The 24,179-nt window shown below is 55.1% G+C and overlaps 1 protein-coding gene across 1 annotated transcript in view; it reads left to right on the top strand.

Annotated features, from left to right (window-relative positions):
- EIF2B3 (eukaryotic translation initiation factor 2B subunit gamma) overlaps positions 1-14,898 on the top strand; it is a 95,228-nt gene extending 80,330 nt beyond the window's left edge. The window contains exons 11-12 of the mRNA XM_082765997.1: positions 3,698-3,801; positions 14,684-14,898. Coding sequence (XP_082622123.1) covers positions 3,698-3,801; positions 14,684-14,736 — 157 coding nt within the window. The 3' untranslated portion in view covers positions 14,737-14,898. The remainder of the gene's footprint in view (positions 1-3,697; positions 3,802-14,683) is intronic.
- The last annotated feature ends 9,281 nt before the right edge of the window (positions 14,899-24,179 follow it).

Here is a 24,179-nt window from a genome sequence, read left to right as displayed (position 1 = left end):
CCCCACCCTCCCTCCATACATACGCTGACCTTTTGGAAAAATAAATAAAAGATAAAGCCGGACCTGGAATGTTGCAGAATGTGTGTACATTTTGCTCTCTGTTGTTTTCTGCTGGGATTAGTTGTTTACAATGGGGGGGAGAGGGAGGGCAGAGGAAGGGAGGTCTGTGGCCTTAGCTGAAATTAGTGGCATTTCAGAGTGATCTTGTTAGGTGGTCTGCAGTTTAAAGACCTAAATCCTTGTAATCCCCCCATGCCTCCTTGGCCACTACTCCTTTTGCTCTTGTTCTCTCACTTTCAGGAGGAAAAAAAAAAGCCAGAGCCAGCCTCGCTGTCTCAGATGGAGGCGTGTAGCGTACCCACATGCACCCGTGCACACACTCACTCTCCCGTGCTTTCCTTCGCACATCGTACCTGTGGAAGAAATTAATGCCTTAGCTCGCCGACATCTCCATCTGTTACCACTACAGGACCAGGCTTGTAAAAATGCTCTCTCTCAAACGCAGACGCGCACGGAATATTTTTATTTATTTTCCGCAAAAACGCTCGGCTGCCAGACTCGCAGTTTGTGATTGCACTTAAAACAAATTCAAATTGAAATTTCAGCCATAAATCAAATGCCCCAAATTAGTTCCTCTTGTGGGTTTGAACATGCTCTTTGGATTTTAAGGTCAGGAGATATCCGTTTTCACAGTGCTGAAAAGTTTAAAAATATACTACATTTTAAGGGCAAAAAAAATAAATATGGTTTGCATTATAAAGCTTTACATCAAATATGTGCATATGCACACACACACAACAGCTTCGATGAAGCCGAATGCTGTCGGAGCACCTTTGAGGACTAATGGCACCTAATTGTTAAGCAGGGCAGGAAAGCCGGTGGCTATTTATCCGAGGAGAATACAGCACGTTGCCCCGAGATGTGATATTTACCCGGTAAGAGAATAAAAGTTTATTCCTCACTCTTCAATTTAAAAAAAAAAAAAAATAGTAAAAATTAAATAAACACACAAAATACTTCTCTTGGCAGGCTTTCGAGCATACTTTTTAGAAAAAAAGGCATTTACAAGTGGTTTCAAAATGGCTGTGTTACATCTGTCAGCGGGTGAAGGGAACACCCACAAATTGTGTTTTTATCTCCTGAAGTTTTGTTCCACTTGAGCAATAAAAGCCGGATTCGCTGCTGGGTTGTGTGACTGGGCTAATCTTAGGGCTGAGCACGGTTTTAAAGCTCCTTCCCTCGGTGGGGTTGGTGAGGTTTGAGAAGCTCCCGGGGTGGCGGGGGGGGTTGGTTTTGTTTCCCCCTGGCACTGGGGAAGGTTTGCAAGCACCTGGCACAGACGTGCTCGCCCTGGTTCCCTGGGCTGCCCTTCCAACAAAGGGCTTGGCAGGACCCCCCCCCTTATCTTTGATGTTAATGTCATCAGCACTTTCTTGCTTACGGTGCTGTTCATTGCCCAGCAGTTGAAACGCTCTCCCCAGGCAGGCTCTGAACACACGTCCGACACCCTCCGACCACAACAGGAGCTCAGATCCCCCCTCTGCTGATGCCACGGGGGGCGAGGGTCTCAGCCTACCCACGGCTCTTCTTGTGCCTGGGAGAAGTGATAGATACTGGGAACCAAAGCCGCTGGGGAGAGTGATGGAGGAGGAGGTGTTTGGGAGCACCCTGTTGGATGGGAGCCATTTCGGTGGGCAAATTTCGGTCCCTCCCATCCCCTTTGCTGGTCTTGAAAGCCAGCTGGGGATGGCAGCGGTGGTGGGCAGCCCTCCCTCCACCGATTTCATCTTCCAGCCCGATTTCCAGCGCCGTGTTCCCCCAGCACATGCTGCTGCACGAGACGATGGCCTGAGCCCCTGCACGGGTACCCGGGGCCATTGGGAAGGAAGCAGCTCATGACAGTGTGAGAGCAAAGGCAGGCAGGGGTCTGCTGTGTATCTTTGCCGCTTTTTATCTTATTAACATGTTAGTAAAAACCTTGCCAAGGCAACCTGAGCTGGTTGCTTGTAGCATAATTGCTCGCGTTGCCTCCTTGTAGGTCGGAGGAGGGGGAGTTTGAAGCGAGTTAAAAGAATGATTGTTCAGAGGGGACAGTCTGCTCAAGGGGAGTCGTAACTGCTAACCACCGTGGCTGAGGTCCGTTTTTATTGCTTTTACTCCTGCAGAATTAATGCCGTGTTTGTGAGGCAGATGGTTTCTGCTCTGGCTCACATGAGCGACAGGATTGTTAGATGTTTAATGGCAAGCTCTCCGTACTAGATAAGGGGGATGTGTAAGCAGGAAAATACTAGGAACTAATTTCAGGATTGGCAGAGTGGAGTGAGGATGGAAGCTTCCCTTCTCTCCTGAGGACCATGGCTGGCTGGCTGGCTCTCCGTTCATTGCAAAATGGAGGCTGAGGGCTTTGACCTGGCACCAAAACCCTTCTGTGCTCTTAGTTCAAGCTCCGAGATGCCTCTTCTGTTCCCGAGCCAGCCTGATGGTGTTTCACTGGTGCAGTGAGCAGCGGGGAGACCTGGGGTGAGGCAGGGAACGGCTGCGGGTGTCACAGAGAGGTTAAGCTGTGGGACCCACCATGCAGAACGTCACTGAAACCAAAAACTTCAGAAAGAGATCGGCTATTTCAATGAGGATGGTGAGAATATCCACAGTTCTAACTATCATTAACGGAAATGTTAGATAAAATACCATGGTTCAGCACAGAATGAACATGGGGGCACAGACTCCCTCCATCTCGGCGTGTTGTGTATTTCTCTTACACCTTCCTCCCAAGCAGCTGGTTTGGATGCGTGTTAGACTCGGTGTATTTAGGCGTTTCTTAGCTGGATGCCTTCACACTGTGTGTCCTCCAGTGATTTCTACCTTTCCCTGCACATGTAAAAATGAGGAAACAAATCATCTGCAGGCACAGACCAACGTGTAGTAACTCACTCAGCATCTCAGTAGAGGAGTTATGGAGCTAACACTTGAACTCTGAACTTCTTTCCTAACGAGATGATCAGATCAGCAGATTTGAAAGCTGGTTACCACCAATTCAAAAACATTTTGGAAGAAGGTTACTTTAGCTAAAGCTCCAGCCTATGTAAATTTCAGACTTTGGTGTCAATTGGCAGAGCAGTTCCAGAGCTGCAGTGTGGGTCTCATGGGTTTGGTACTGCTGAGTAATTGTGTTTGCTTGCTTGAACGTGAAATGAATAAAGCCATCCAGTTAAGGTATTGATCTTCTGCCCTTTCTGACCATCCCTTCTTAGTGCCTGGCAATTTGGAACGTATGAAACTTCTCAGCAGAATTCACAGGGAAGGACTGGGCTGCTTCTCCTCTTTTTAACTGGGGAACTGAGAGAAAAGTGACCTGTGCAGTCACTCATACTGTCCGTGGAAAGTATGAGATCCACGTCCCAGTTCCCAGGCCAGTGTCCTGCCTGTGAAATCCTCTGGCAGGACTTCCTCTGCTAAGGAAACATACAGGAAAACTGTTCTAACAGGAGGTAAAGCTGGAAACCCTTTTTTTGCAAACCTGCTCTGGCAGCCAGGTGTGAGGATCAGGATAAGAGTAGTGGAGTTTTTGAGAAAAGAGCATAACTGAACCTACTTACAGAATTGTGTCATAGGCTTTTTAGATGTTCTGTTGGATTCCTTTGTTTTGTACCTGTCATTTTTAACCATATTCTTGCTTTACCTTGTGCTTGCATTATAGGTGCTGTCTTCAGGGCAGTGTTATTTGTCATAATGCCGTGATAGAGAAGGGTGCAGACATCAAAGACTGTTTAATTGGAAGCGATCAGAGACTGGAAACCAAAGGTAAGTAGACGAGCTGTATTTACAGTACATTTATAATTACTTTTTAGAATTTCCTCATCCAGATTTTCTTCCTGTTTCTTCATAAAGTGCCAGCGAACAGTGGCAGCTCTACAGAGTGCTGTCCTATAATATTGTTTTTTCATGGAAAGTACAGTTTCTTGGCACAAGAACAGTTCAGGGACTTGCTCCTCAGGAGTTGGCAGGAGAACTTTGTTGTTATTATGAAGAACAAGATTGGGTGCTGAGGCAGTCTTTTCCCAGAGACCACAATTAGATCATCTCGAAGTTGTCCTCAGCAGAAGGAGCTGTTATTTTGACTAATCCTCTGTGTGAGTGAAAGGGGTGGCGCAGTCGAATTATTGATCAGAAAGACACCCTTCTCTTTGTGCTGGCAACCCGGGCTGGCTGTCAGCGTGCTCCCATTCACCCTGCTCCAAGCAGCAGCTCAAGGTGCAGCAGCACACTGGGAGCTGCTCTGCTCAGTACTAAAAACAAGGGCGGCTGCGCTCAGCTCTGCCTTAGTGAAATGAAATGTTATTTTGGGGTTTCAGAGAGGTTACAACTATGTGGCCCTAATTTTGGGCAAACTTAGGCCGTCCAATCAAGCTGTGAGTGGTGAGGGCTTGGTAACCGCCTGAGTGGAACTGTTGATTTCCTGCCCGAAGAGATAATGGGCAGGAAATGGCTGTCTCAGTGACTGCATCCCAAGCAGAGGGCTTTTTAATGAATATTTATGGTTGGGGTTTGGCAGATCCCTGCTCTAGGGTGTGGACTGAGGACAAAAGTGAGTTCCTTTGCAGGCTCCATGTGAAGCTGTTCAGTCAGATCAGGGTTTGTTTGCTTGCTTTGTCTTTATAGTATATGGGTGGTTTCCCAATTGTAAGTGTCCTCACACGGAGCAGGGTTTGCTCTTAATGTCGTATGCCATAACCTATTGTCAGCTGTCCATATGGAAATTTGTCCTTTAATTTGAAACTAGAAGTAAAAGAGACCCACAGAAACAAAGCTGTGATCCTGGAATTGGGTCACATACTGTAGGAAATACCCAGCAAGTGTGCTTTGCTCTGTGGTCTTGGTCCCTATGTACCACGATCTCTGCCTGCCCATATCTTTGCCCAGCACATCGCTCTGAATCAGTGGGTTTTGTGGGTTCGTTGCCCGCCTACCCCTGAAGATTTGCACTATTCGTGGTGCTCCATCTGTGCCTTCCCCTGAGCATGAGCCAACAGGAGAGCTGGATCAGGTCACGCTTGGTTGTAACCCTCCAGTTTGAACTATGAGGAAACAGGGTGCAGATTTAGCGAATATCTCAGGAAGTAAGACTGTGCTCAATTTCTTTAGTAGATCATTTTAGACAGAAGCATCACACTTTGGCCTCACTCACGTCTATTTTGGTAGTTTCTTCCAGGGTGCAGACCCTGGTCTGGTTGATCTTGGTATGGAAATCACCCTTTCTTGATCATCCTCGTCTGAACAGTTCCCAGGGTCTGTCAACATCTTAGGAGGGAGAAGAACGGTGCTGGAAGCTGTGGTTCATTTGCCTTTTCTTGTAGGGCCACGTGCTCACCTCTCCAAAGCTTAAATCCACTCCTCAGTGAGTCTGTGGCCCCTCCAGTTAAACTGTCCAGGAGCGTCTGATTGACGTTAGCAGAGACGTTGGGGTGGATTATGAATACACCACTATGCTGAGCAAGAAAAAATAATGCAGCCTCAGTTCGTTTCCCTGCCTCAGTTTCCTAACCGGTCTGGAATTTCTTTGGGCTGGGGGTCAGGTTCTCCTCGGTGGTCTGGGATTTGTCTGTGAAGTTCATGACTTATTTCCTGAACTGTGGAGTTTTTCCAGCCCAGCATGTCTCTTCTGACCTTGCCTGGTCCCGCAGTAAACTGGGCCCTCTTTTTTGCTGTGAAAGCATGCCATGACTTCCTTTCCCCTGCCCAAGACTTCCCGTATCTCGTGCCAAGCTTTTGGTGTGGCCCTGGAAGTCTGTTTCCATATTCCCCCTTTCATCAAGACTTTGGCTGTGTTGTTCTGTTTGGTAACTTTTCCTTCTTCAAGCTCTAGCCTTCACAGCCAGGTTACAAAAAAACTACTTCTCTTGGGTCGCAGCCACCTTTTGTTGCGAGCTGATCGCACCTCGGCAGACGTAAGCGGTAGCAGCTGGCTGTTGACCCCAGTCTGGGAGTTACACGCTAGAAACCACCTCAGCAAAGCTGCACACACCTTCCCAGAAACATTAAAGAAGGAAAAAAAAAATGCAGTTCCTTATTCCAGAGCATCGGCCAGGATTTATCAAAGGTACAGAGCTCCCCGCACCATCCTGCACAGCCCGGAGCTGAGTTTGCCGCAGGAGCGGCTGTTTGCTCCCAGTGAGCCCTGGTCAGGGTACAAGAGCTCTTTGAGCCACTGACCTCCTTTCAGAAAGCGAAACTCCAGTTCCACGGAAGGAGGATGGCAGAAGAACAGCTACCACAAATGGTAGGCAAACGTAACTCAAACCAGCTCTCATCCTTTTCCTTCTGCGGAAGAGGCAGGGGCATGTTTAGGGTGGTCCAAATGGTGCAGCTGGGAGTAATGGGATTGAATTAAGCACAATTTAGGTTGGATATCTGGAACATGTTCCTAACGATGTGGTCTGGTCGGCTGTGGGATAATCTCCCTGGGGACCTGGTGGGAGACCTCATCACTCAATAACGGGCTTGGCAAAGCTCTGGACACCTAAATAGAAGGAGCGCTCCAGCCCTGGTTTTTGGGGTAGATCAGATGCAGCTTGTTTCAAACCAAAAAGAAAGTTAGAGACAGAGAGGGGCCAGGTAGCTGTCAGCAGTGACTTCAGGCCCCGTCACAGCATTGGCCAGACACGGTACTTTTTAAGTGCCTCTGCTAAAATCGTGTTAGGGAGTTTTATAAAATTTCTGTGTTTGCAACCGGTGCCTCCCGAGAGTCATGCTATTCTCTTCCTACTGCTTTTATTGCCATGCGAAGGAAGCATCCACTTTACTTCCTCTTTGATACTTCAATTTAAGAAATTTGCTAGCGGAGAATTAACAGACAGGCTTTGTGAAAGCTCCTTCACCCAGGTAACAGTTAGAAAAACATGTTGGTACCTAGGAATAAGGAGGTAATTATTAAAGGGATAGGAAATGACAGGCAGCAGTTCTGAAAGAGCTTAATTGCACAAAGCATTCAATCACTGCCTCTGAGACAGTTATTACGATTATGCTCCAGCCTTCCTGATGAAGCTGTTTTTAAAGAGGAGCTCAAAAGCAGCATGCCCTCGTTGGAAAGGGCTAGGGAGAGGGAGTGCTGGTGATGGGCCAGCCGAGGAGTCAGACGAGCCCCAGAGTCAGGGAGTACAATTCCCAAAGGAGTCATTAGGGCAGATCCAGCAGGGAGCATGTTGTACATCTGGTATAGGTTAGTCAGGAAGAGGCGTACCCAATAAATTGGCCTAACCTTTCTTCAAAGGCACACGGAGAACAGAGATGGTAAAGACACACACATAGGATGTAACCAGCAAAACCGACGCAGAGCTCCCCGCCTCATCCCTCACCGTCATCTCTGTTGTCCGTGGGGCTGGGATATTTTATGTGCATTGGATATTAAGGAGCCAGTGTCATCTGGGGACAGCTTGAGTCATTACACACCCAAAAAGGGCATTACAGCAGTGTTGTTGCCACAAAGTGTATTTTCAGAGAAGGAAAAATCACCAGGATTCGGGCTGCTGATGTAATCTTAGCTTGGCATCCTGGTACATACTTAGGAGGAGCATTACCTCCGTGACCGGGATGTAGGCTAAGGCTTCGCTGTGCCTGTTGCTATACATTTTTAATGCAACCATATATTTTTATTTTCTGTGGTGCCCTGACACAGACAGCACGCAGAACGTACTGCTGAGTGCATGCTGAGCGTGGGGTTGTTCCATATTTTTCATTTTCCTGTCTTTTTTCAGTGTGAGTCTGAAACCTTAATTACTGTACACTATGCAAGAAATAAGATCCTTTCTGTGGCCTTTCTGCAACATTTGTCATCTTAGTGCTTCGCAGCTGTTAACAACCTCATTTTCATCTCCTCAGCATGAGTGTGGTTGCGTTTTCCTCCTATTTTGCAGAGACCTGAGAGGCGGGGAGATGCTGATCGTGTGCCTGTTCGTTCTGACTGCCCAACTTAGTGCTAACGTTGCACGTTACGTGTGGCGTTCCCTAACTGCTGCAGACTGGATATTTTAGCCTTAATGTTTGCTTTGTAAATGTTTGGAGGGAGGGTTCAATCCACTGAAAAGAAAAAAAAAAAATGTTATATGGGATCATGTTGGCCCTTGCATGGATCGTTAGCAGCGCCAGGAACTTGAACTCCATTATACAGCTTCAGCTGCTCCAGCTGATGGGAACTGACAGTAGTGGGTCATCCTGAGCTGGGTCCGGAGCAGGGCAAGAGGAACTTTGCCAGGAGGTTTCACAAATGCCCAGGGGGTGTCGACAGCCCTGAGATTCACTCCTGATGCTGGGGGGAGAAGGCTGTAGTTACTGCAGGCTTTACTGCTCCTGCCCCCAGCGTCAGCCCTTGGACTACATCACCTCTTTCCTATCCGATCCTGACTCCTGTGCCACAGCTCCCTGCTAGGGCTTTGTCTGAGCACTACTCTCATCCCATTCCCAGTCTTCTCTTTGTTTTTTTCCCTCTAGCCTTAATCCCACAGAGATTTTTATTCTCGTCTTTCACTTTGTTATACCCGGACACCCACCTGCCTCCTCCTCTGGTCTGACCGTGGATGCCATTCCCAGTTCCCTTCCCTAGCAGTCCCATGCTCCATTTCCCACCTGGCACTCGCCCCCTGACTGCTTGCAGTCTGCCTGCATCCTTTTTCGACCTCTCTCATGCCCATGCAGGATCCCTCTGGGTACCAGAGGGAAGCGGTTCGGTGCTGAGCACTGCGCTGGTCCAGGGAGCAGGGCCACGAGCGGGGGAAGCCCTGTCTCTTGCCTGCACTTCCACAGGCACTTGGTGCAAACTCTCTGGAGCTTTTAGCTGCCCTCCTGAGAACATGTGCAAATGGAGATTTTTTCCAGAGGCTTATCACGTAGCCAAAAGCGTGTGGTTTCTCACAAGAACAGAAAAAGGCACATATCCAGTAAGGACTGGCTCCCGTTTCCGATCATTTTCCAAATCCCGTTCCAAGCTTGGAGCCCTAGGACTTCTCAATGAAACAGAGTGAGATTGTTTCATTTTAATGAGGGCCAAAGAGCACATTTTTCTCTAATGTCATCCTCGGAAGGCAGGTACGGCTTACGAAGCCTCTACACATGAATGGGCGGCTGCTTGCGGGGATGCCTCAGCCCAGCTGAGACTGAGCAGGACAGGGCCAGGGAGGAAGCAAAGGGCTTTCTGATGCTCTTGCTGCATTCAGGCAGGACCTGAACGAGCAGGATCCGCTATTGCAGGATGCTGAGTACCTCCTGGTGAAGTCTTGGGGAACTGAAAACCCTTAACACGACACAAGGTCGGGAGCAGAACGCATGCTGCGGTGCGGATGGGAGTTACGAAAGCTTGCGAAGAACAGACGCAGACTAAACAGTGCACACGTGTATCGTGCACTGGGGTGCAAGACGAGCTGGAAAGGAGGAATGGTGTAAATCCGTAGGGAAACCAGGAGGTCCGTGTGACTCATTCCCTAAAGCACTTTAACTGCTGAACGTCCCTGACAGAGATATCAGCTGGCAGGTAGTTCCCTGAAGGAGTCTTTTGCATCAGCGACACATTTCGAGCCTCCTTTCCAAGCTGTATAAAAATGGTTTATGAGTTCTGGCCTTAGCGGTGGCAGGAAACTTCCCTGGAACATCCATCCAGCGGCGCTTCGTCCTCCCCTCGGCCGGGGAGGTTGAGGCTTCCCGAGCCAGCGGGTTAAAGGAACTGCCACACTCGCACACGCTGCGAGGCCTCCCCAGAAGGCAGCAGTTCGTAACCTTGTGGAAATATTTGTACATGCTCCACGCAGAGAAAATAACCGCTTGTGCTCTGCTAGAGCTCGGCCACATGAAAGAGCCAGGAAGAGCACCCCAATGGGTGCCCGAGAAAGGAAGGGGACCTCGACTTGTGTCCTGCACAGCGGGCAGCAGTCTCCAGGCAGATATGAAATTACTGCCGTCCTGGGGGGAAGTGTGGATGGAGTCTGTCAGATTGACATTTCTGAGATCCCCAGGGATCACGTCCATCACTATAACCCAGGCCTCTTCTTAAAGGGCTGCTGGGACTCTGCCACAGTATTAGGATGCTGTCTCCCTGTCCCCCAAGGAACTTGCTGCTGTGCACATCCCTAGCTCTTCACCTCGTTTTCCCTTGACTAATGTTTAATGTTTCTCCTAACTCCCTGAGCAATCACTTCTCCACTGAAGGAGTAATTTCTTTCCCATTCCTTCCTTCCCCCCTGTCCATCTGCTGGCCCCCGGGAGGGCTCTGAGACACCCCTGGCCTTTCGGCACCCCAATCTCTGGCGATCCCCTAAGTTCAGCGTGGCTGGGGAGAGAGCAGGCCTTGACTGGAAAGCCCCAGTGCTCCCTAAACACCAACAGCTCGGCCCCCATCACCTGCTTCCCTTCTTTATCTCTACGTGTAATTTAAAACACCCTCCAGCCTCCCAGAGCCGAGCTTCAGCTGCTTCCCATCCCCTGAAGCCCCTCCAGTTCCTCTCCCCCCGCAACCTGGCCGCTTTTCCCGGGCCAAGCATCACTGCAGAGACAAGTTGCTCTTCTCTCCCACTTCTCTGATCCTTTCTGTCCTGGGTGAGTGTGGTAGGAGCCACCCACGGCGTGTTTTCGTGCATGCGTTTGTGCAGCCACCCCGCCCCCCCCAACCCCCCCCCCACCTCGTTTTTTAAGTTAAACTATCTCTTGCTTTAAAGAGAGCAAATACACAGCAGTGGCTTTCATCACTGCTGTATAATAGAGCAGTAATTCTGTGCCAGGGACTGTTTTCTATTTTATTTTAAAGGGTTTATAAAACAGTGTATGTAATTGAGTGAGTAAACTGAACGTTTTCTGGAGCCCCTGAGGGCTGGAACTTCGTGGTGGTCCTGGGCCTAGGCCCTAACCTTTTTTTTTTTTTTTTTTTTCCTTTTTTTTTTTTTTTTTTCCCTCCCTTTCCCCTCCTTCCCCTCCTCCTTTACAACCCGGCGTTGCCACCAGCAGCAGCAGCAGCGATCTGTCTGGGGCTAATTGAGCAAACAACAAGGAGATGCTTTCACGGGGCTTTTCAAGGAATGCTCCGGCATCCCCTCGCTGCGAGCGGCCTGGCAGGAACCTGCCAGCCGGGCTGGGGAGGGCCCGCGGCCCCCAGGCCCGGTGCTAGGGTTTGCGCTGGGCTCTGCAGTCATTTCCGCCCCGCTGTTTATTTGCCTTGCAATTTGGGTTTAGCCGAGAGCGCCGAGGGCTCTGCCGCTGCTCCCCGGCTCTCCCCGCGGCCCTGCGGACGGCTCCGAAGGGGCTCGCGGCCGGTATGTGTAAACACACGTCCTCCCGAGCAGGGACGCGCACACAACGCCTGACAGCTTTTTGATTTACGCTCAGGAAAAGCTCGGCGGCCGCTCGGTTCAAGCACCCGGGCTGACTTCGGGCCGGGCTGCGTCAGCAAGTTGAATCAAAGTGCTAATCAGGAGGCTGGATGTGTTGATCAGCTCTGGATTCGCTTAGCGCCAGATGCTCCCAATCTGAGAAGATCTCGTTGAACATGATTTAAGGTTGCAGGGTCCAACTCGGAGGCTTTCTCAAAGTCCTTTCTCTAATCCCTCTTCTTTCTCTGCGGGCTGAATGCATCTGTAACCCTGCCAGTGTCAGATAAAAGGCAGCCTGGTAAGAAATCCCTAATGGGGAGCTGGGGAAGGAGAAGGGAGCTGAACGGCGAAGCATGTGAGGTACTTCTCCCTCCTCCCCCCGGAGTTTCAGGCAGAGTTTCTGCATGAACTGAGCTTGCTGCTACCAGCCAGAGCCACCGGCAACTGGCAGCCACGGCTGATAATGAAACGCTCCCCGCAGCCCGGCTCCCTTTGGCACACCCGGCGGAGTCTGAACTCCCTTCCCTCCGCGAGGAGGGCTCCGGGAAGGGAAGAGGGAAGCGGGGTGAATCCCTATCTCCCCATCGCATCCCCCTGGGCTGCGGAATCAGGCTTTGTTTCTAGCAAAACCATTCCCTTTATCGCTTAAAAAAAAAAAAACACCTTTCTTGTGGATTCGAGGCAGGCACATTCATGCGTTTCCTTGCGGCCCGTACGAGGAGAAGGGAGTTTGGGGATTTCGTTCTGCCAGGCAGCAGCGACACGCCGGGCGTGCTGGGTGTGCTGGCGGCGGGGATCAAGGCAGGATGGATGGGATGGGATGGGATGGGATGGGATGGGATGGGATGGGATGGGATGGGATGGGAGATCAGGGAGCGCAGGCTCTGCTTTCCCCTGGGGCTTTGGCAGGCTGCGTAAACTCTCGAAGCTCCTTGCTGCCTCAGTTTCCCCGCCTGGAACACGGGAATGCTCTTACTCACCCGCTCTTGAAAAGCATTTTTAGCTAATCAGATGGAAAACACGAGATATCGGAAGGAGGCTGCGAGCGTGTCAGTGCAAAATACAAATAGTTCGAACCCGCTCTGCAACAAAGAATGTGACGGGGCCCGGCCCAGCCCCGCACGCAGCACGGTGCAGGATGCTGTCTGACACGAAGCGAGGAGCTCCTTATTAAAAGGTATTGCTACAGATCACCTATATATAGAACCGTGAATCGACACGGCGCTTCACAGGCCCAGATGAAGGCATGTTTCATCTGCGGAGGCATAACGTAATTACTCCCGCTGGATGCTGGCCAGAGTCTTATTCACATCACAGAAATCAACACGATAGGTAGTCTGCTTGGAGGAGGTTCAGGAATGGAGTCACAGGAGTTGCTACAGGGCCTGTTTGAGATATATTGGGAAAGTTGTTGGGGGTGAGGAATGTTACGGCAAGAAGCGCTGCAGGTTGGATTGGAGGTACCTTGGCAAAGCTGTGTGAGGTCCAGGACGGGAGGAGAGAGGAGCTGAAGGCTGGACTTGGGGCTATTGGCAGGGCTGTGCTGGAGATGCTGTGTGGTGCTACCTACATCACGCTTGCACCTGGCACACGCACACTCAGTCCCTCGTTCCCCTGCGCGCTGCATCCACCTCTGCTCGTCCTGCTCCAAGGGCTGGAGATCAGGCTCCAAGCTCCAGCCTCGAGCTCCGAGACGTTTACTTGAGGCTGCGGGGCTGTCAGTTGTCACTAAATACCCTGAGCAGGGAATAAATTACTCCACCTGATGCTGGCAGTGAGGAGCAGCTCCTCGTTCTTACTTTCTGCCTCCACGAAGGGTCTCTGAAAGGCGGTGACACAGCTTGCCCTGCTCCATCCTCCAGGCTGAGGAGGATCTGCATGGTTGTGGGGCCAGGGCTGGAGCAGGAAATTACCTTGCCACAGTCCAAATGCACCTTGAAGCTGACAGAGCAGTGTTTAATCAGACCTCTTCTGGCGTGATGGTTTGCGTGGTGCAAAGGTAATGCCTTAAAACCAAGAGAAGCCTCGCGTTGGCTCGGCCACTTCGGGGATTGCCAGGAATTTCTTTATGTAGCCGAGGGTAGCATGGCTGTTGTTTTGCAGCCGTCTTGCAAAATCTGCTCCCCCGAGGGGAGGAGTTTTAGGTGGGTAAATAAAACACAACCACTTCTTTCCATCACCCTTGGCTGCCTCCCCCCCGCTGCCGTGGAGGGTGCTGGAGACAGCACAGCCTCCTTCGAGCGCCTCGCACGCCTGGTGGGTTATGCCAGGCACCCCGGATATGCGAGCCTGTTGTTATTCCTGGGGAGAAAGGGGAGAGAGGGTGTGAAGAGAGCCTCGGGGCACGGTTCAAACCACCTGAACTCCTCCTGAATCGGTGGCCAACCCAGAGCGATTTGGATTCCCCCCTCAGGGGCGGTGCCCCGAGGACACCCACTTGGAGCACACAGGCATTGTGTCAGGCGCTGAGGCCACATACTTGGTTTTTTAAGCACTGGGCTTTGAGTTTTGTGTTTTTATTATTTTGGCTTGAGATCCCTTATTCGCAGTCCTTCCCTGACAAGCTGCTTTTGCATTTTAAACGGGAGGCTCTTTCAGTACAGGGCATTAACAGCGCTGGGGCAGGGACTGGCACGTTAATGTGTCCTCCGAGCCTGTGCCGAGCTCCTGGGAACAGGCAGGAGTGACCTTGTCCAAGCTGCCCCGCCACCAAATGTGCCCCGTGGGAGCCTGAGGTGACAGCGGCGCTCGGAGACCTTGCTTCATCTCAGCACTCAGGGAGAGGGTCCGTCTGGATTTTTTGAACCCAAGAGGGAGAAATCAAGTTAAAATAAAATTTACGTTGGGATTGCTGAGAGAGGGTTTTGTCCCGTCCCGGTGGTGGCCCCTCTGATGCTGAGCAGCCCCTCTCCTTCCAGCCCCGGGGGCAATTTGGGGGCACACCGCACTCTTTAGGGCCAGGGAGGATTGCTGGGTTTTAATTCTGTGTCAGGTCTCCGTGCTGGATGGTGATGGCTCTTTGCTTGGACCTGGAGGTACACCTGTCAGCGGCAGCTGGGACTTCTGTCGGGCCTCTGCTGCTTGGTGGTGACACACACACGCGGAAAGTCTCATCAGAGAAACCTCCTGATGTTTAGTCAGTTGTTTAGGCTTCTGCCATGTGTGTGGGATCGTGTCTGCGAGACGCTGGAGACCAAAAAAGGGCAGCAAATCTGTGTTCGAGTTCCCTAGAATCTGCTTTTCTCATTTGTTTTAAAGATGCAGATTTGAAAAATGCGGAGTCTGAAGCGCTGCTCTAAAACTCAATTCCTCTTCTTTTCCTCCCTCTCTCTTTTCAGCCAAACATGTTAATGAAGTCATTGTGGGCACCGAGCAGCTGATGGAGATATAACCCAAGTAGGTTTTAAAGATGATTTTTATGGAAGCGAGCAGCAGAACCAGATGTTCAGCGTCGTAAGATCATCCGTACGGATCCCTGCTGGCACGGCTCGCCCCGTCGCTGCTCCTTCCCCGTTGGGCTTTGTATTTATGTCTTAATAAAGAAGTATTTACAGAGCCGTGTGTGCGCCCGGCCCTCCCCCCTCATTGAGATGCACGCGGGTTTGTGCCGGGTCCGCTCGGGCCCCGCGGACGCCCTGTACTTTCCCTGCAGAAGGGCGAGCGGGGACCACACAGCCCGTGCCCACACCGAGTCCCCACGGCCCCACACTGTCCCCTGTGCCACGCAGGAGCTGCTGGGGATGCCTCCTCCTCCTCCTCCTCTCTCACGGCCCAAAGCTCAGAGATGTTTAAGCCCCGTCGGTGATGTAGCTGAGGAGTTTGGCACTCGTTTCCTCCGGGGCTGAGCTGGAAATCCTGCCCAAAAGCATTGCGAGGGGGCCGGAGGGATGGAAGAACAGGGAGCAGGGCAGGAGCAGTGGGTGCCATCTGTGTTATCCTGGTGGTTTTTGGACCCCAGGAGGTGTGTTCCCACGTCTGGATGATCTGGGGATGGCCAGGGGTATGTGAGATGAGTCGAGAGCACTAATGCGAAACGCACAGCCCTGTGGTCAGGGGTTGTGCCAGGATTGTAAAGCACCTGGATGGGATTGAAACACAAGCTGTTCTTTAACGTTTAGGAATTGGACACGAGTTCCTACCTAAAAGCTGTTTATTGGAACCTGGTAGGATTCAACGGGACATTTATCTGAGGCTGGCAGCTTGACATCCAGAGGTGCTTACAGCCACTGGCTGGAATGAGATTTCATTAACTGCAGTGATAAATTTAAAACGTGTGCTTCGTGGGCACCGCTGTCCCCTGAGGAAAATTACAGTTTCCTAGCTAATTTGACAGAAGAGAGATTATAATCCAGACGTTCCCGGCGTTTCATAAACAAAAAGCCCTACTTTAAAGGACCAGATTGGAATGGAAAGCGTGGCTGGGGATGAGCTGCTGGCTTCGAGGCCTTTTACAAGCTGCAGGAAAAAAAAAAAAAAAAAGAACCGTGCAGTTCAGCTCAGGCTTTGTGCTAAAGGTTTTACCTCGCATATGTGTGCAAACATGTTCCTCAGCTACAAACCCTTTTTCATCCAAGGATCGTGGAGGCCTTACAAAGGTTCATGAAGAGAGAGTTGTTGTGTCTCTGCGAGGGAAGGGAGCACAGCATCCATCTCGGCTGTGCAGGGACAGAGCAGAGTGCAGCTCGGCCACCTCGCTCAGCATTTCATTTGGTGGCCAAGCCAGCAAGAGCAGCACACGGATGCTTTGACTCCTGATCCTTTTGCTTACACACAACCCTTTTTCTTTTTCAAGACCCATCCTAACTTCTGGGAAGTCGGCATCCCATAACAGCTACAGCTTTACCTCCTTGTGCCTTAATTATGAGTTAACGTCTCGCCTTGCTCCTTTTGTTCAGCTCATTTAAGAGGAGGGCGGGGGGGGGGCTCTTCTCTCTGTCGGTTAGAATTTAGCATTAATTTAGTGTTCCCTGACACTTGAAAACCTGGCCGGGATTTGAGGCGTTTTCTTTTCCTTTTTGCCTTTTACGACCTGCAGGTGTTTGGTGTGAGATAAAAGTAGATCCCAAAGTGAGATTTCACAGCACAAATTATCAAAGTGAAGATTCACTCTTGATGTAGTCTACGTGTGTGGCAGTAATTATGAAAAATAATTCGGGATAATAGGGCCTTCAGGAATCCCAAGGCGGGCACTGGGTTAACCCTTCCTCACCTCAGCTGGGCTCCGGGCCGCTGCCATCCTCAGGTGAGCAGGGGATGGGCCAGGAAGCCCTACAAACCCACGGGGATTTGGGGTGATCTCGGAAATCCCTGTCTGTTCCCGGGTAGCTGAGGACGTGACGTGGGTCCTAAGTCACGCAGGCCTTCCTGAAGCTCTGGCTTTGCTCGCTGCCCACCAGCCTGGAGGATCCTTCATCTCCTCACCCCGCTGCTCTGCCAAACCCCACCAGGAGAACGCTGCAGCTCCTGCACCCTAAAAGATGGAGCTTTTCAGGTGCTGTCCTGAAAGCTCCCTGGCAGATGGACGGCTGGGGTACATCACCACCCCTCCGATTTTCCCGGTGGGACCTTCTCATCCCGGGAGGCCGCAAATTTCTGTATAAAATCCTGCAGGTCCTGCAAACATCAGGATTTTCGGGAGGAGCCTTGCGGCCTCAGAGCTGGCCCACACCTGCAGTGAGGGCTGGCGGCTGGCTCCGGTCCCTGCCTGTCCTCTGTGCGGGGAGGTTTCTGTCCCCGGCTGTCATGGCTGAGGGTTTCATCCCCTCCTCCCCACTGGCCTGGCTGTGCAGGGCTTTTGCTCCCTCTCAGCGGGGTTTGGTGACCTGCTGCCGGGTACCGCAGCTCCTGGGACACCGCAGAGGCCACCAGCGCTGTCCCATCCCCTGCGATCACTCCAGTGCCCTCCAGCCACTTGTTTTAAAGGGCTGAAGATCACAGTGGGCGACCAGAGGCAGCTCTGGTGGCATTGCAGGCTGCTTGGCACTGCCGTGCCCTGCCCCAGCCCTCCGAGCACAACGCCCGGGGCTCTGCTGGCCCCTCAACCGAGGGCGAAACCCCCTGGGAGCTGAGCGGGGCCATTCTCAGGGGGTTAATTCAGGGGTGTGGAAGTTCCCCGAGGCTCCAGCCCACACCAAACACCCCAGGAGCCGTGCCGTGGCCAAGGCTCGCTGGGTCCCGTCCATTTTCACTCCGTCCCCCGGGAGCCAAGGTCCACAGACGCGGCCGTGCCGCCCAGACGGGGCCGGCAGACGAGAACTTCCTCCCGGGCCCTATGGACAGACATTTTATATACGTTAAAATGCGCCTGTATATAAATAGGGAAAGCGAGGGTATGGGAGAGCTCGAGTCTAAATAAACTTGTATGTTTAAGGCTTTTAAAATGCTAATGTTGAATTTCAGGGGAGTTGTGTGGGGGGGGGGGGGGGTGGAAAGCAAGGGGGTTGTTGGACCGAGCACCGAGACAGCTGATGAGCTTGGATCGGCGCCTTTACAATTCAAGGAAAATGGGATAGTTTGGGGAGGAAAAAGGGATTTTCTTGTTTTTGTTTTTAGTGGAAAATAAAAGAAGCTGCCTTCTTATTTGCCTCCCTCCCCCACCGCCGGAGCAGCGAGCGACTGGTGTTGTATGCATAAGCTATTCCTTTGTGCACCATCTAAATGGTTAATTGTGTTTGAGGAAGATGTACGGGCGAATGGAGGGACCACCCAGCAAGAGACAGACAAGAAAGAGCGATCTCTGAAATGTTTAACCAGAGAGAGAGCAAAGTTGTTTAAAAATATTTAATTTACAACATTCCACACTGCTGATTATAAATTGGCCGTCCAAAAACACTGCTGCGTGCGGGGAGGGATCCAGGCAGCATGAAACAAATTCTTGTGATTGTTTTTCCTATCTTCCTCCGGCCTTTCCTCGGGGAGTTTCACCCTGCGGCGGGACCCGGGGGGCCGGGGGCAGGAACCGAGGCAAGCGCCGTGGTCCCTGTGGGGCCGGTGGTGGCACCTGCACAGGGCCAGGGTGCGGAGACCTCGGGCACCAAGGGGACGGAGGGGACGGAGGGGACAGCGGTGCTGCTGCACGGGGAAGGGCACTTTTGGGGTGGCCAGCTGGTGAAACGTGGCCACACGCCTTGCAAAAACCCCGGCAGTTCCTCCCTCGTGCCTTGTTTTCACGCCAGGGTCTCCCCAAATGGTTTATCGGGGGTGGCCAGGGGGGGACCCGGGGAGCTGAATCCATCCAGGCTGTGCTGCCCCCGGGATGTCCCCAGCGCGGTGACACTGCCCGGCTGTGTCACGCAGCCGCTGCTGGTGGCGGTGGGACGGAGCCAGGGCCTGGGCCCTCGCGGGGTAATTGAGCAAGAGCAGCATCTCCTCCCCGCTGCGGCCCTTCGGTGCCGGGGCCTGCAGGAAGGCAGCCGGCTGCCTTTGCTCACCGCGGCCTCTGAGCCACGGGGGGCTTCGAGGGGCCGAGCTGCAGTTTGGGACGTGTCCCTGGAGGGGACAATCAGGACAGCTCCCCATCACCTGGGGACGGCAGAACAAGGGGAGCGAGAGGAGCAGGGACCCAAAAGTGGTGGCTGATTTTTTTTTCAGCTAGCAGAAACCCGGCTGCTTTCACATCCCTGCTGCCCCGGTGCCTAAGCTGGGGAAGGGCAGGGTCTCTCCTGCTGCTGCTGCTGGCCCCGCTGGCAAAAAGGGGGCAGAGGCAGGGCCGTGGGGCTCCGAACAGGGACTGCTCCGTTCCCCAACCCCTACCCGGCCTCTCCAGCCACCTGGGCGCTTCCTCACATGCACCGAGTGCCCGCTAAACCCCGAGAAACCGGGGTGGGTTTGGCCGCTCGCCCCGGTGGCGAGCTCGGCTCTCGGTGGCTGAACCTCCCCGGGCCCTGCCAGCCCCAGCCGGTGCCGGGAGCGGAGACAAAAGCTCTTGTGTCCTCCTGCCAGCAGCCGGGCGGCCGCCCGCCCTATTAAACCGTGCCCGCTTCCCATGCGGCGGGGGCGCCGGGCAGGCTGGACGGCCCCGGGACCCCTGCCCCGTCCTCCCCGCCGCTGCGGGACCCCACAGCCGGCGGCTGGCACCGCTCACGGGGGGTCCCCGGCCCCTTTCCAGCTGGGGCAGGACGAGACCTGGTGGCCGTGGGCGCATCCCCGCCGCCCGACCCTCCTGTGCCCCAGCTCGGGGCGCGGGGCCGGTGTCACATCCACTTAGAGGGCTCCGAAAATGCCTGGAGCTGACACCTTGTTAAATACCCACCAGGGGTCACAGTTCCTGGGTTTCTTTTTCCTGCTTTTTTTTCCCTTCGCCCCTGCTGCGACGTTTCGGTTGGCAGGAACTCCCCCGCGCTATTAGGTATCTTTCGGGGAACAAGAAACCGAGATCACTTACAAATTAATTTGGAGTTAAACCTACAGAAAATGAGAAACATGCTGCTTTGCAGGAGAGAGCGCTTGGCCAGCGATCAAGAAAAATACATCCAACCCGCCTGGTTCGGTGCGTTCGGAGGTGGCCGGGGAAGGGGGCTGCGCTCTCAAGGTAGCCGTCAGCTGCTTTCGGACGCGCTTTAATGGGGCCGCGGCCTTTCCTCCCAATTAAAACCACAGCAAACAAACAAAAAGGGAGAACCTGTTCCCCGGCGTGCAGGGGATGCGGGGAAGGCCGGGGTCTGCTCGCCCCAACCCCGCTGCCTTTGCTGGTGGGGTTTGGGGCCAAATGGCTCCTGCCTGGGCTGCGTTAGGACAGGCTCATCCACGGTGCGCCCACATCCCAGCGCTTTCCACCAGATTTTCCCCATCACCACCTCCACGGGGCCGGAGCCGTGCACCCCCACTTGCCCCAGGCAGGTCCCCAAGGGGGATCCCCACATCCCCTGCCCCACTGCGGCTCATTGGGGTGGATGCTGGGGACCCCGCGACGCCCGGGGCTGGCACAGGGGTGGGTCGAGGCGCTGCCGGAGGGCGCAGGGCTCGCATTGTGTCTGCGGCGCGAGCGGCTGTGCCGGGAGGGGGCCGGGGGGAGGCCGGGGCGGGCGGAAGAGCAGTGATAAGATAAAAGGTCTGCGTTCCCATGCCGAGGAGCCCGGGGGGGTTGGGGGGGGAGCGCGGGGCGAGCGCCGAGGCCACCCAGGTTTCAAGCGCTCGGCCTCGGCGCCTGACCCCGGCACATTCAGAGAGCACTTCCTAAATTTGTCTCCTGTGTTCCTGACTCACAAGCAATTTCCTCACCCATAAAACGGCGTCGGCATGAAAGGACCGGCCGGGACACCAATTACTTGTCACCGTTTTACCACCCCGCTGCTCACCGGTTCGCAGCCCCCGGCGGTGCCCGGCCAGGATCTGTGTCCCCCCCCCTCCACAGCATCCCTCTGCCCCCTGCGTGGGGACACGGGGACAGCCGGGGTCCCCTGTGCCATGGGGAGGAGGTGCCACGGGGCACGAGGATCCATGGTGCCTGGCACCTGGTGGTGTCCCCAGGCAGAGGTGCCCTGTGTCTGTAGTGCTCCTGGAGGCATTTCCCAGCCCAGCCTGTGATCGGGGCCATGTCACCTCTTGGTCCCCACCCTGGTGTCCCTGTGGCATTAGGGATGCTCCTGTGTGGCTGCATGGAAAGCAGCAGGGCCCCAAAATCCCCCCCCCCCGGGGCATGCAGGGGCTTTGGGCTCGCTCCCCTGGGGCTGAGCAGGCACAGCCGTGTCCTCACCCCGACGTGGCTGTAGGGTGCACGGCCCCTCACCCTCCAGGCGCCTCCATGTCCGTCCCTGTCCCCTCTCCCTGTCCCTCTGTGCCCTCCCCAGGTCCCTGGTGCCACCGCTGGCACTGGAACATTCCTGCCTGCACCCCGGGGGTGACGGAGGGCCGGTGGAGAGGGGAGGGTGTCCTGGGGGTCCTGGGACCCCCTGGGAGCCCCCCTTTAATGGCCCAGGAGCATGCAGGAGCTGCGCTTCATGCCCAATCCTCTCCAGCAACCCTCAGCCACCCCCAGCCTCTCCCAGTGGCTCCCAGCAGCTCCCAGTCACCCCCAGTAGCCCCCAGCCTCCCCCAGTTGCCCTCCCCGCGGCGATGAGATGGGGACTTGGTGCCGGCAGCGGGGCTCGAGGCTTGCCCAGGGCCCAGGCAGCGCTACCAGCGGCCGCCGCGCCACGTCGGCTGCTAAACGGGTTTTATGGTGGGATTTAGGGACTTTTCTGCCGGGTAATTGATTTGCCCAGGCAGTAAAAGATCAAGGCCGGCGCTCAGGCGGTGGCTCCCGGCATCTGCCCGCCGCGCGGGGACGGGCGCAGGCGTTGGGGCGCGGGGACCCGATGGGGCGAGCGCTGCGGCCCCGGCCGGGAGCCCCCTTGCAGCCCCCCCCCCCATCCTTTCCCAGCCCGCATCCTCGCACCCCCTCCCCAACCCCAGCACAAAACAGCCCCCAAAGGAGACAAAAGGGGCTGTTTGGGGACCTGCCACCTGCTAGTCCCCATCCTACAATACCGCAGTAAAGAGGCACCAAACAAAGGCCTTAAAATCCTAAAGGGGCCCATTCATTAGGGTGACAAAGGGGGAAAGAACTACATTATCATAATTAATCCCGGTGCTGGCGGTGGGTGGCAGGGCCCTCTGTCTTCCAAGGTGGTGTGGGGACGGCCGGTGTCACCACGTCCACACGCTATTGTGCGCCGTGGCCTCGCGGGGCTCCGGGGGGGGTTAAGCTCTGTAAACACCGCGGGACCCCCCCGGGGGTGCCAGGGATGCCGTGTGTCCCCCGGCCTGTCCCCTCCCCGGCCAGGGCCGCCTGCCCACTTGCTGTGCTCCCCCAAAACCTTGGGGTGAGGTGCACCTGCCCCTGGGACAGCGGGGATTTGGGAAAAGCTTGGGTCCCGCTGGCTGCGCTGGCCCTGTCCCCGTCACCCTGTGCCGTGGCATGTGGCTGGGACCCCCTCGCTCCCACCCCGGGGCTTTCCCTCGAGGATGGGGCTCCATCCCCTCCCCACTGACACCACAGCCCTGTTTGTGGGGACCTGGGGGCCTCTGACTTGAGGACCCACCTCTGTCCCCCTCCTCTTTGCCCTGGGGTCCCCCACCAATGCTGCCTGGGGGAAACCGAGGCATGGCATGGCACACAGAGGTGCCCGGGGGTTTAGGGGCTATGAGTGCCCCACCTCTAACCCCACTGTTCCTTCTGCATCCCCTTTTGGGACATGGCATCCCTTGGGGCCATGGCATCCCTTGGGAACATGGCATCTCTTTGGGACACATGGCATCCCTTGGGGACATGGCAACCCTTTGGGAATATGGGATCCTTTTGGGACATAGCATCCCTTTGGGAACACGACATCCCTTTGGGAACACGGCACCCTTTTGGGACACACCATCCCTTGGGGACACCCCATCACGGCACCGGGTGCCACGTGGAGCAATCCAGGGGCTCCCCAACACCTCCTCCACCCCCCGGCCACCCTACCCGAGGGCAGCAAAGCCCCGGGGCCCCCGGGACCCTGCTCCCGGCTGGGGCCGGCGGCCAGGCGTGCTGTGCCGGCGGTTCTCCGAGCACCATCTGGTTTCCAACTAACAAACGCCCGGCGCTGGCTCCCGGCAGAGGACTTGCTGCTGCTGCTGCTGCCGCGGCTGTTTACAGCGTGCCGAGGCTCTGGCACGGCCCCGCTGAGTCCCCTTCGGCTTTTCCCCCAGCTGCACGGCCGTGCAAAGCCCCGGCTCCGCGCCCCTGCCCCTGCCCGACCTCCGTTTCCCCCAGGGCCCCGTTGTTGAGCCAGGGCTGCCCATCCCCGGGGTGTCCTCGGGGCTTTTCCCGTCCCGTCCGCGTGATGGGGTGGGATGCGCAATATGGGGGCCGCGTGGGGTCCCCAACCCGTTTCCTCCTCTCTGGGTGCTGGCTGGGTGGCGTGGTGCCCCCAATCCCATCCCTGCACCCCAAAAAGCTCCCGACGCATCCCCACATCTCCTTGGGGCAGGCCTGGGGGGTGTCCCCAAGGCGGGGGGACGAAGCCCTGGGCCCCCACCCCGGGTTGGGGCTCCCCCAGCCGCTGGTGCCGCGGAGCCACCGCGCAGGGTGGGGGCTGCGCGGAGCCATTTGCCTTTAATTGAATTTATTTGTTACAACCCCAAACAATGTAAAGCAGGCTTCTCCCAGGCTCCAGCTGCCTGGCTGCCCATTAAAATACCATCTAGAACAGCAAATCCCCCCTCCCGCCTTGATATAAAACAGCCGGTCAGCACCGAGCGGCAGGCGAAGCCTCCCCAAGCGCCAGCCTTTCCCCACGCGCCCTCCCGCTCCCCCGGGGCCGCTGTCCCACGGGGGCTCCGTGCCCGGCCCCAAATCCCCTCCCAGGGTGGCCCTGGGGGACACGAGGGGGACCTGGAGCCCTGGGGCTGCCCCGGAGCTCGGCGTGGCTCAGCGCCATCCCACCCATGGGCGTTTTCAATCCCGCTGGCGGCCTTGTGCTTGGGGTTGGCGTCCCCAATCCCAGGGGCGTTTTTGGGGTGCCCACACCGGCCCCACACCGTGATGCTCGGGGGCTGGGGGCCAGGCAGGGGAGGTTGGCATTGGCACGGGCGAGCCGGGACGGGGTTGGGACAGCATCCCGGGGGGCTCGGGGGGCGTCCCGAGGCTCCCCGACCACCTCCACCCCATTTCACAACCTGCAGAGCCCCGGGTGGAAGCCACCAGATACAACCAGGAGGGTGGCAGGGAGCGGAGCTCGGGGGGACGCGGCGGTGCCATGGGGCCGGAGGAGCTGTTTCAGACGAGGTTTATGGCGGGGCTGCTAACAGCAATCAGGCCCCAGAAGTGCTGAATGGCCGCTTCCCTTCTGGATTTGGGGTGACGCCAGATGCTCCGGG

Source organism: Aythya marila (genome assembly GCF_965140915.1).
Source record: "Aythya marila genome assembly, chromosome: 8".
Lineage (NCBI taxonomy): Eukaryota > Metazoa > Chordata > Aves > Anseriformes > Anatidae > Aythya > Aythya marila.
The sequence above is the reverse complement of the archived record's forward strand: the minus strand, read 5'-3'. Positions and strand labels throughout refer to the sequence as shown.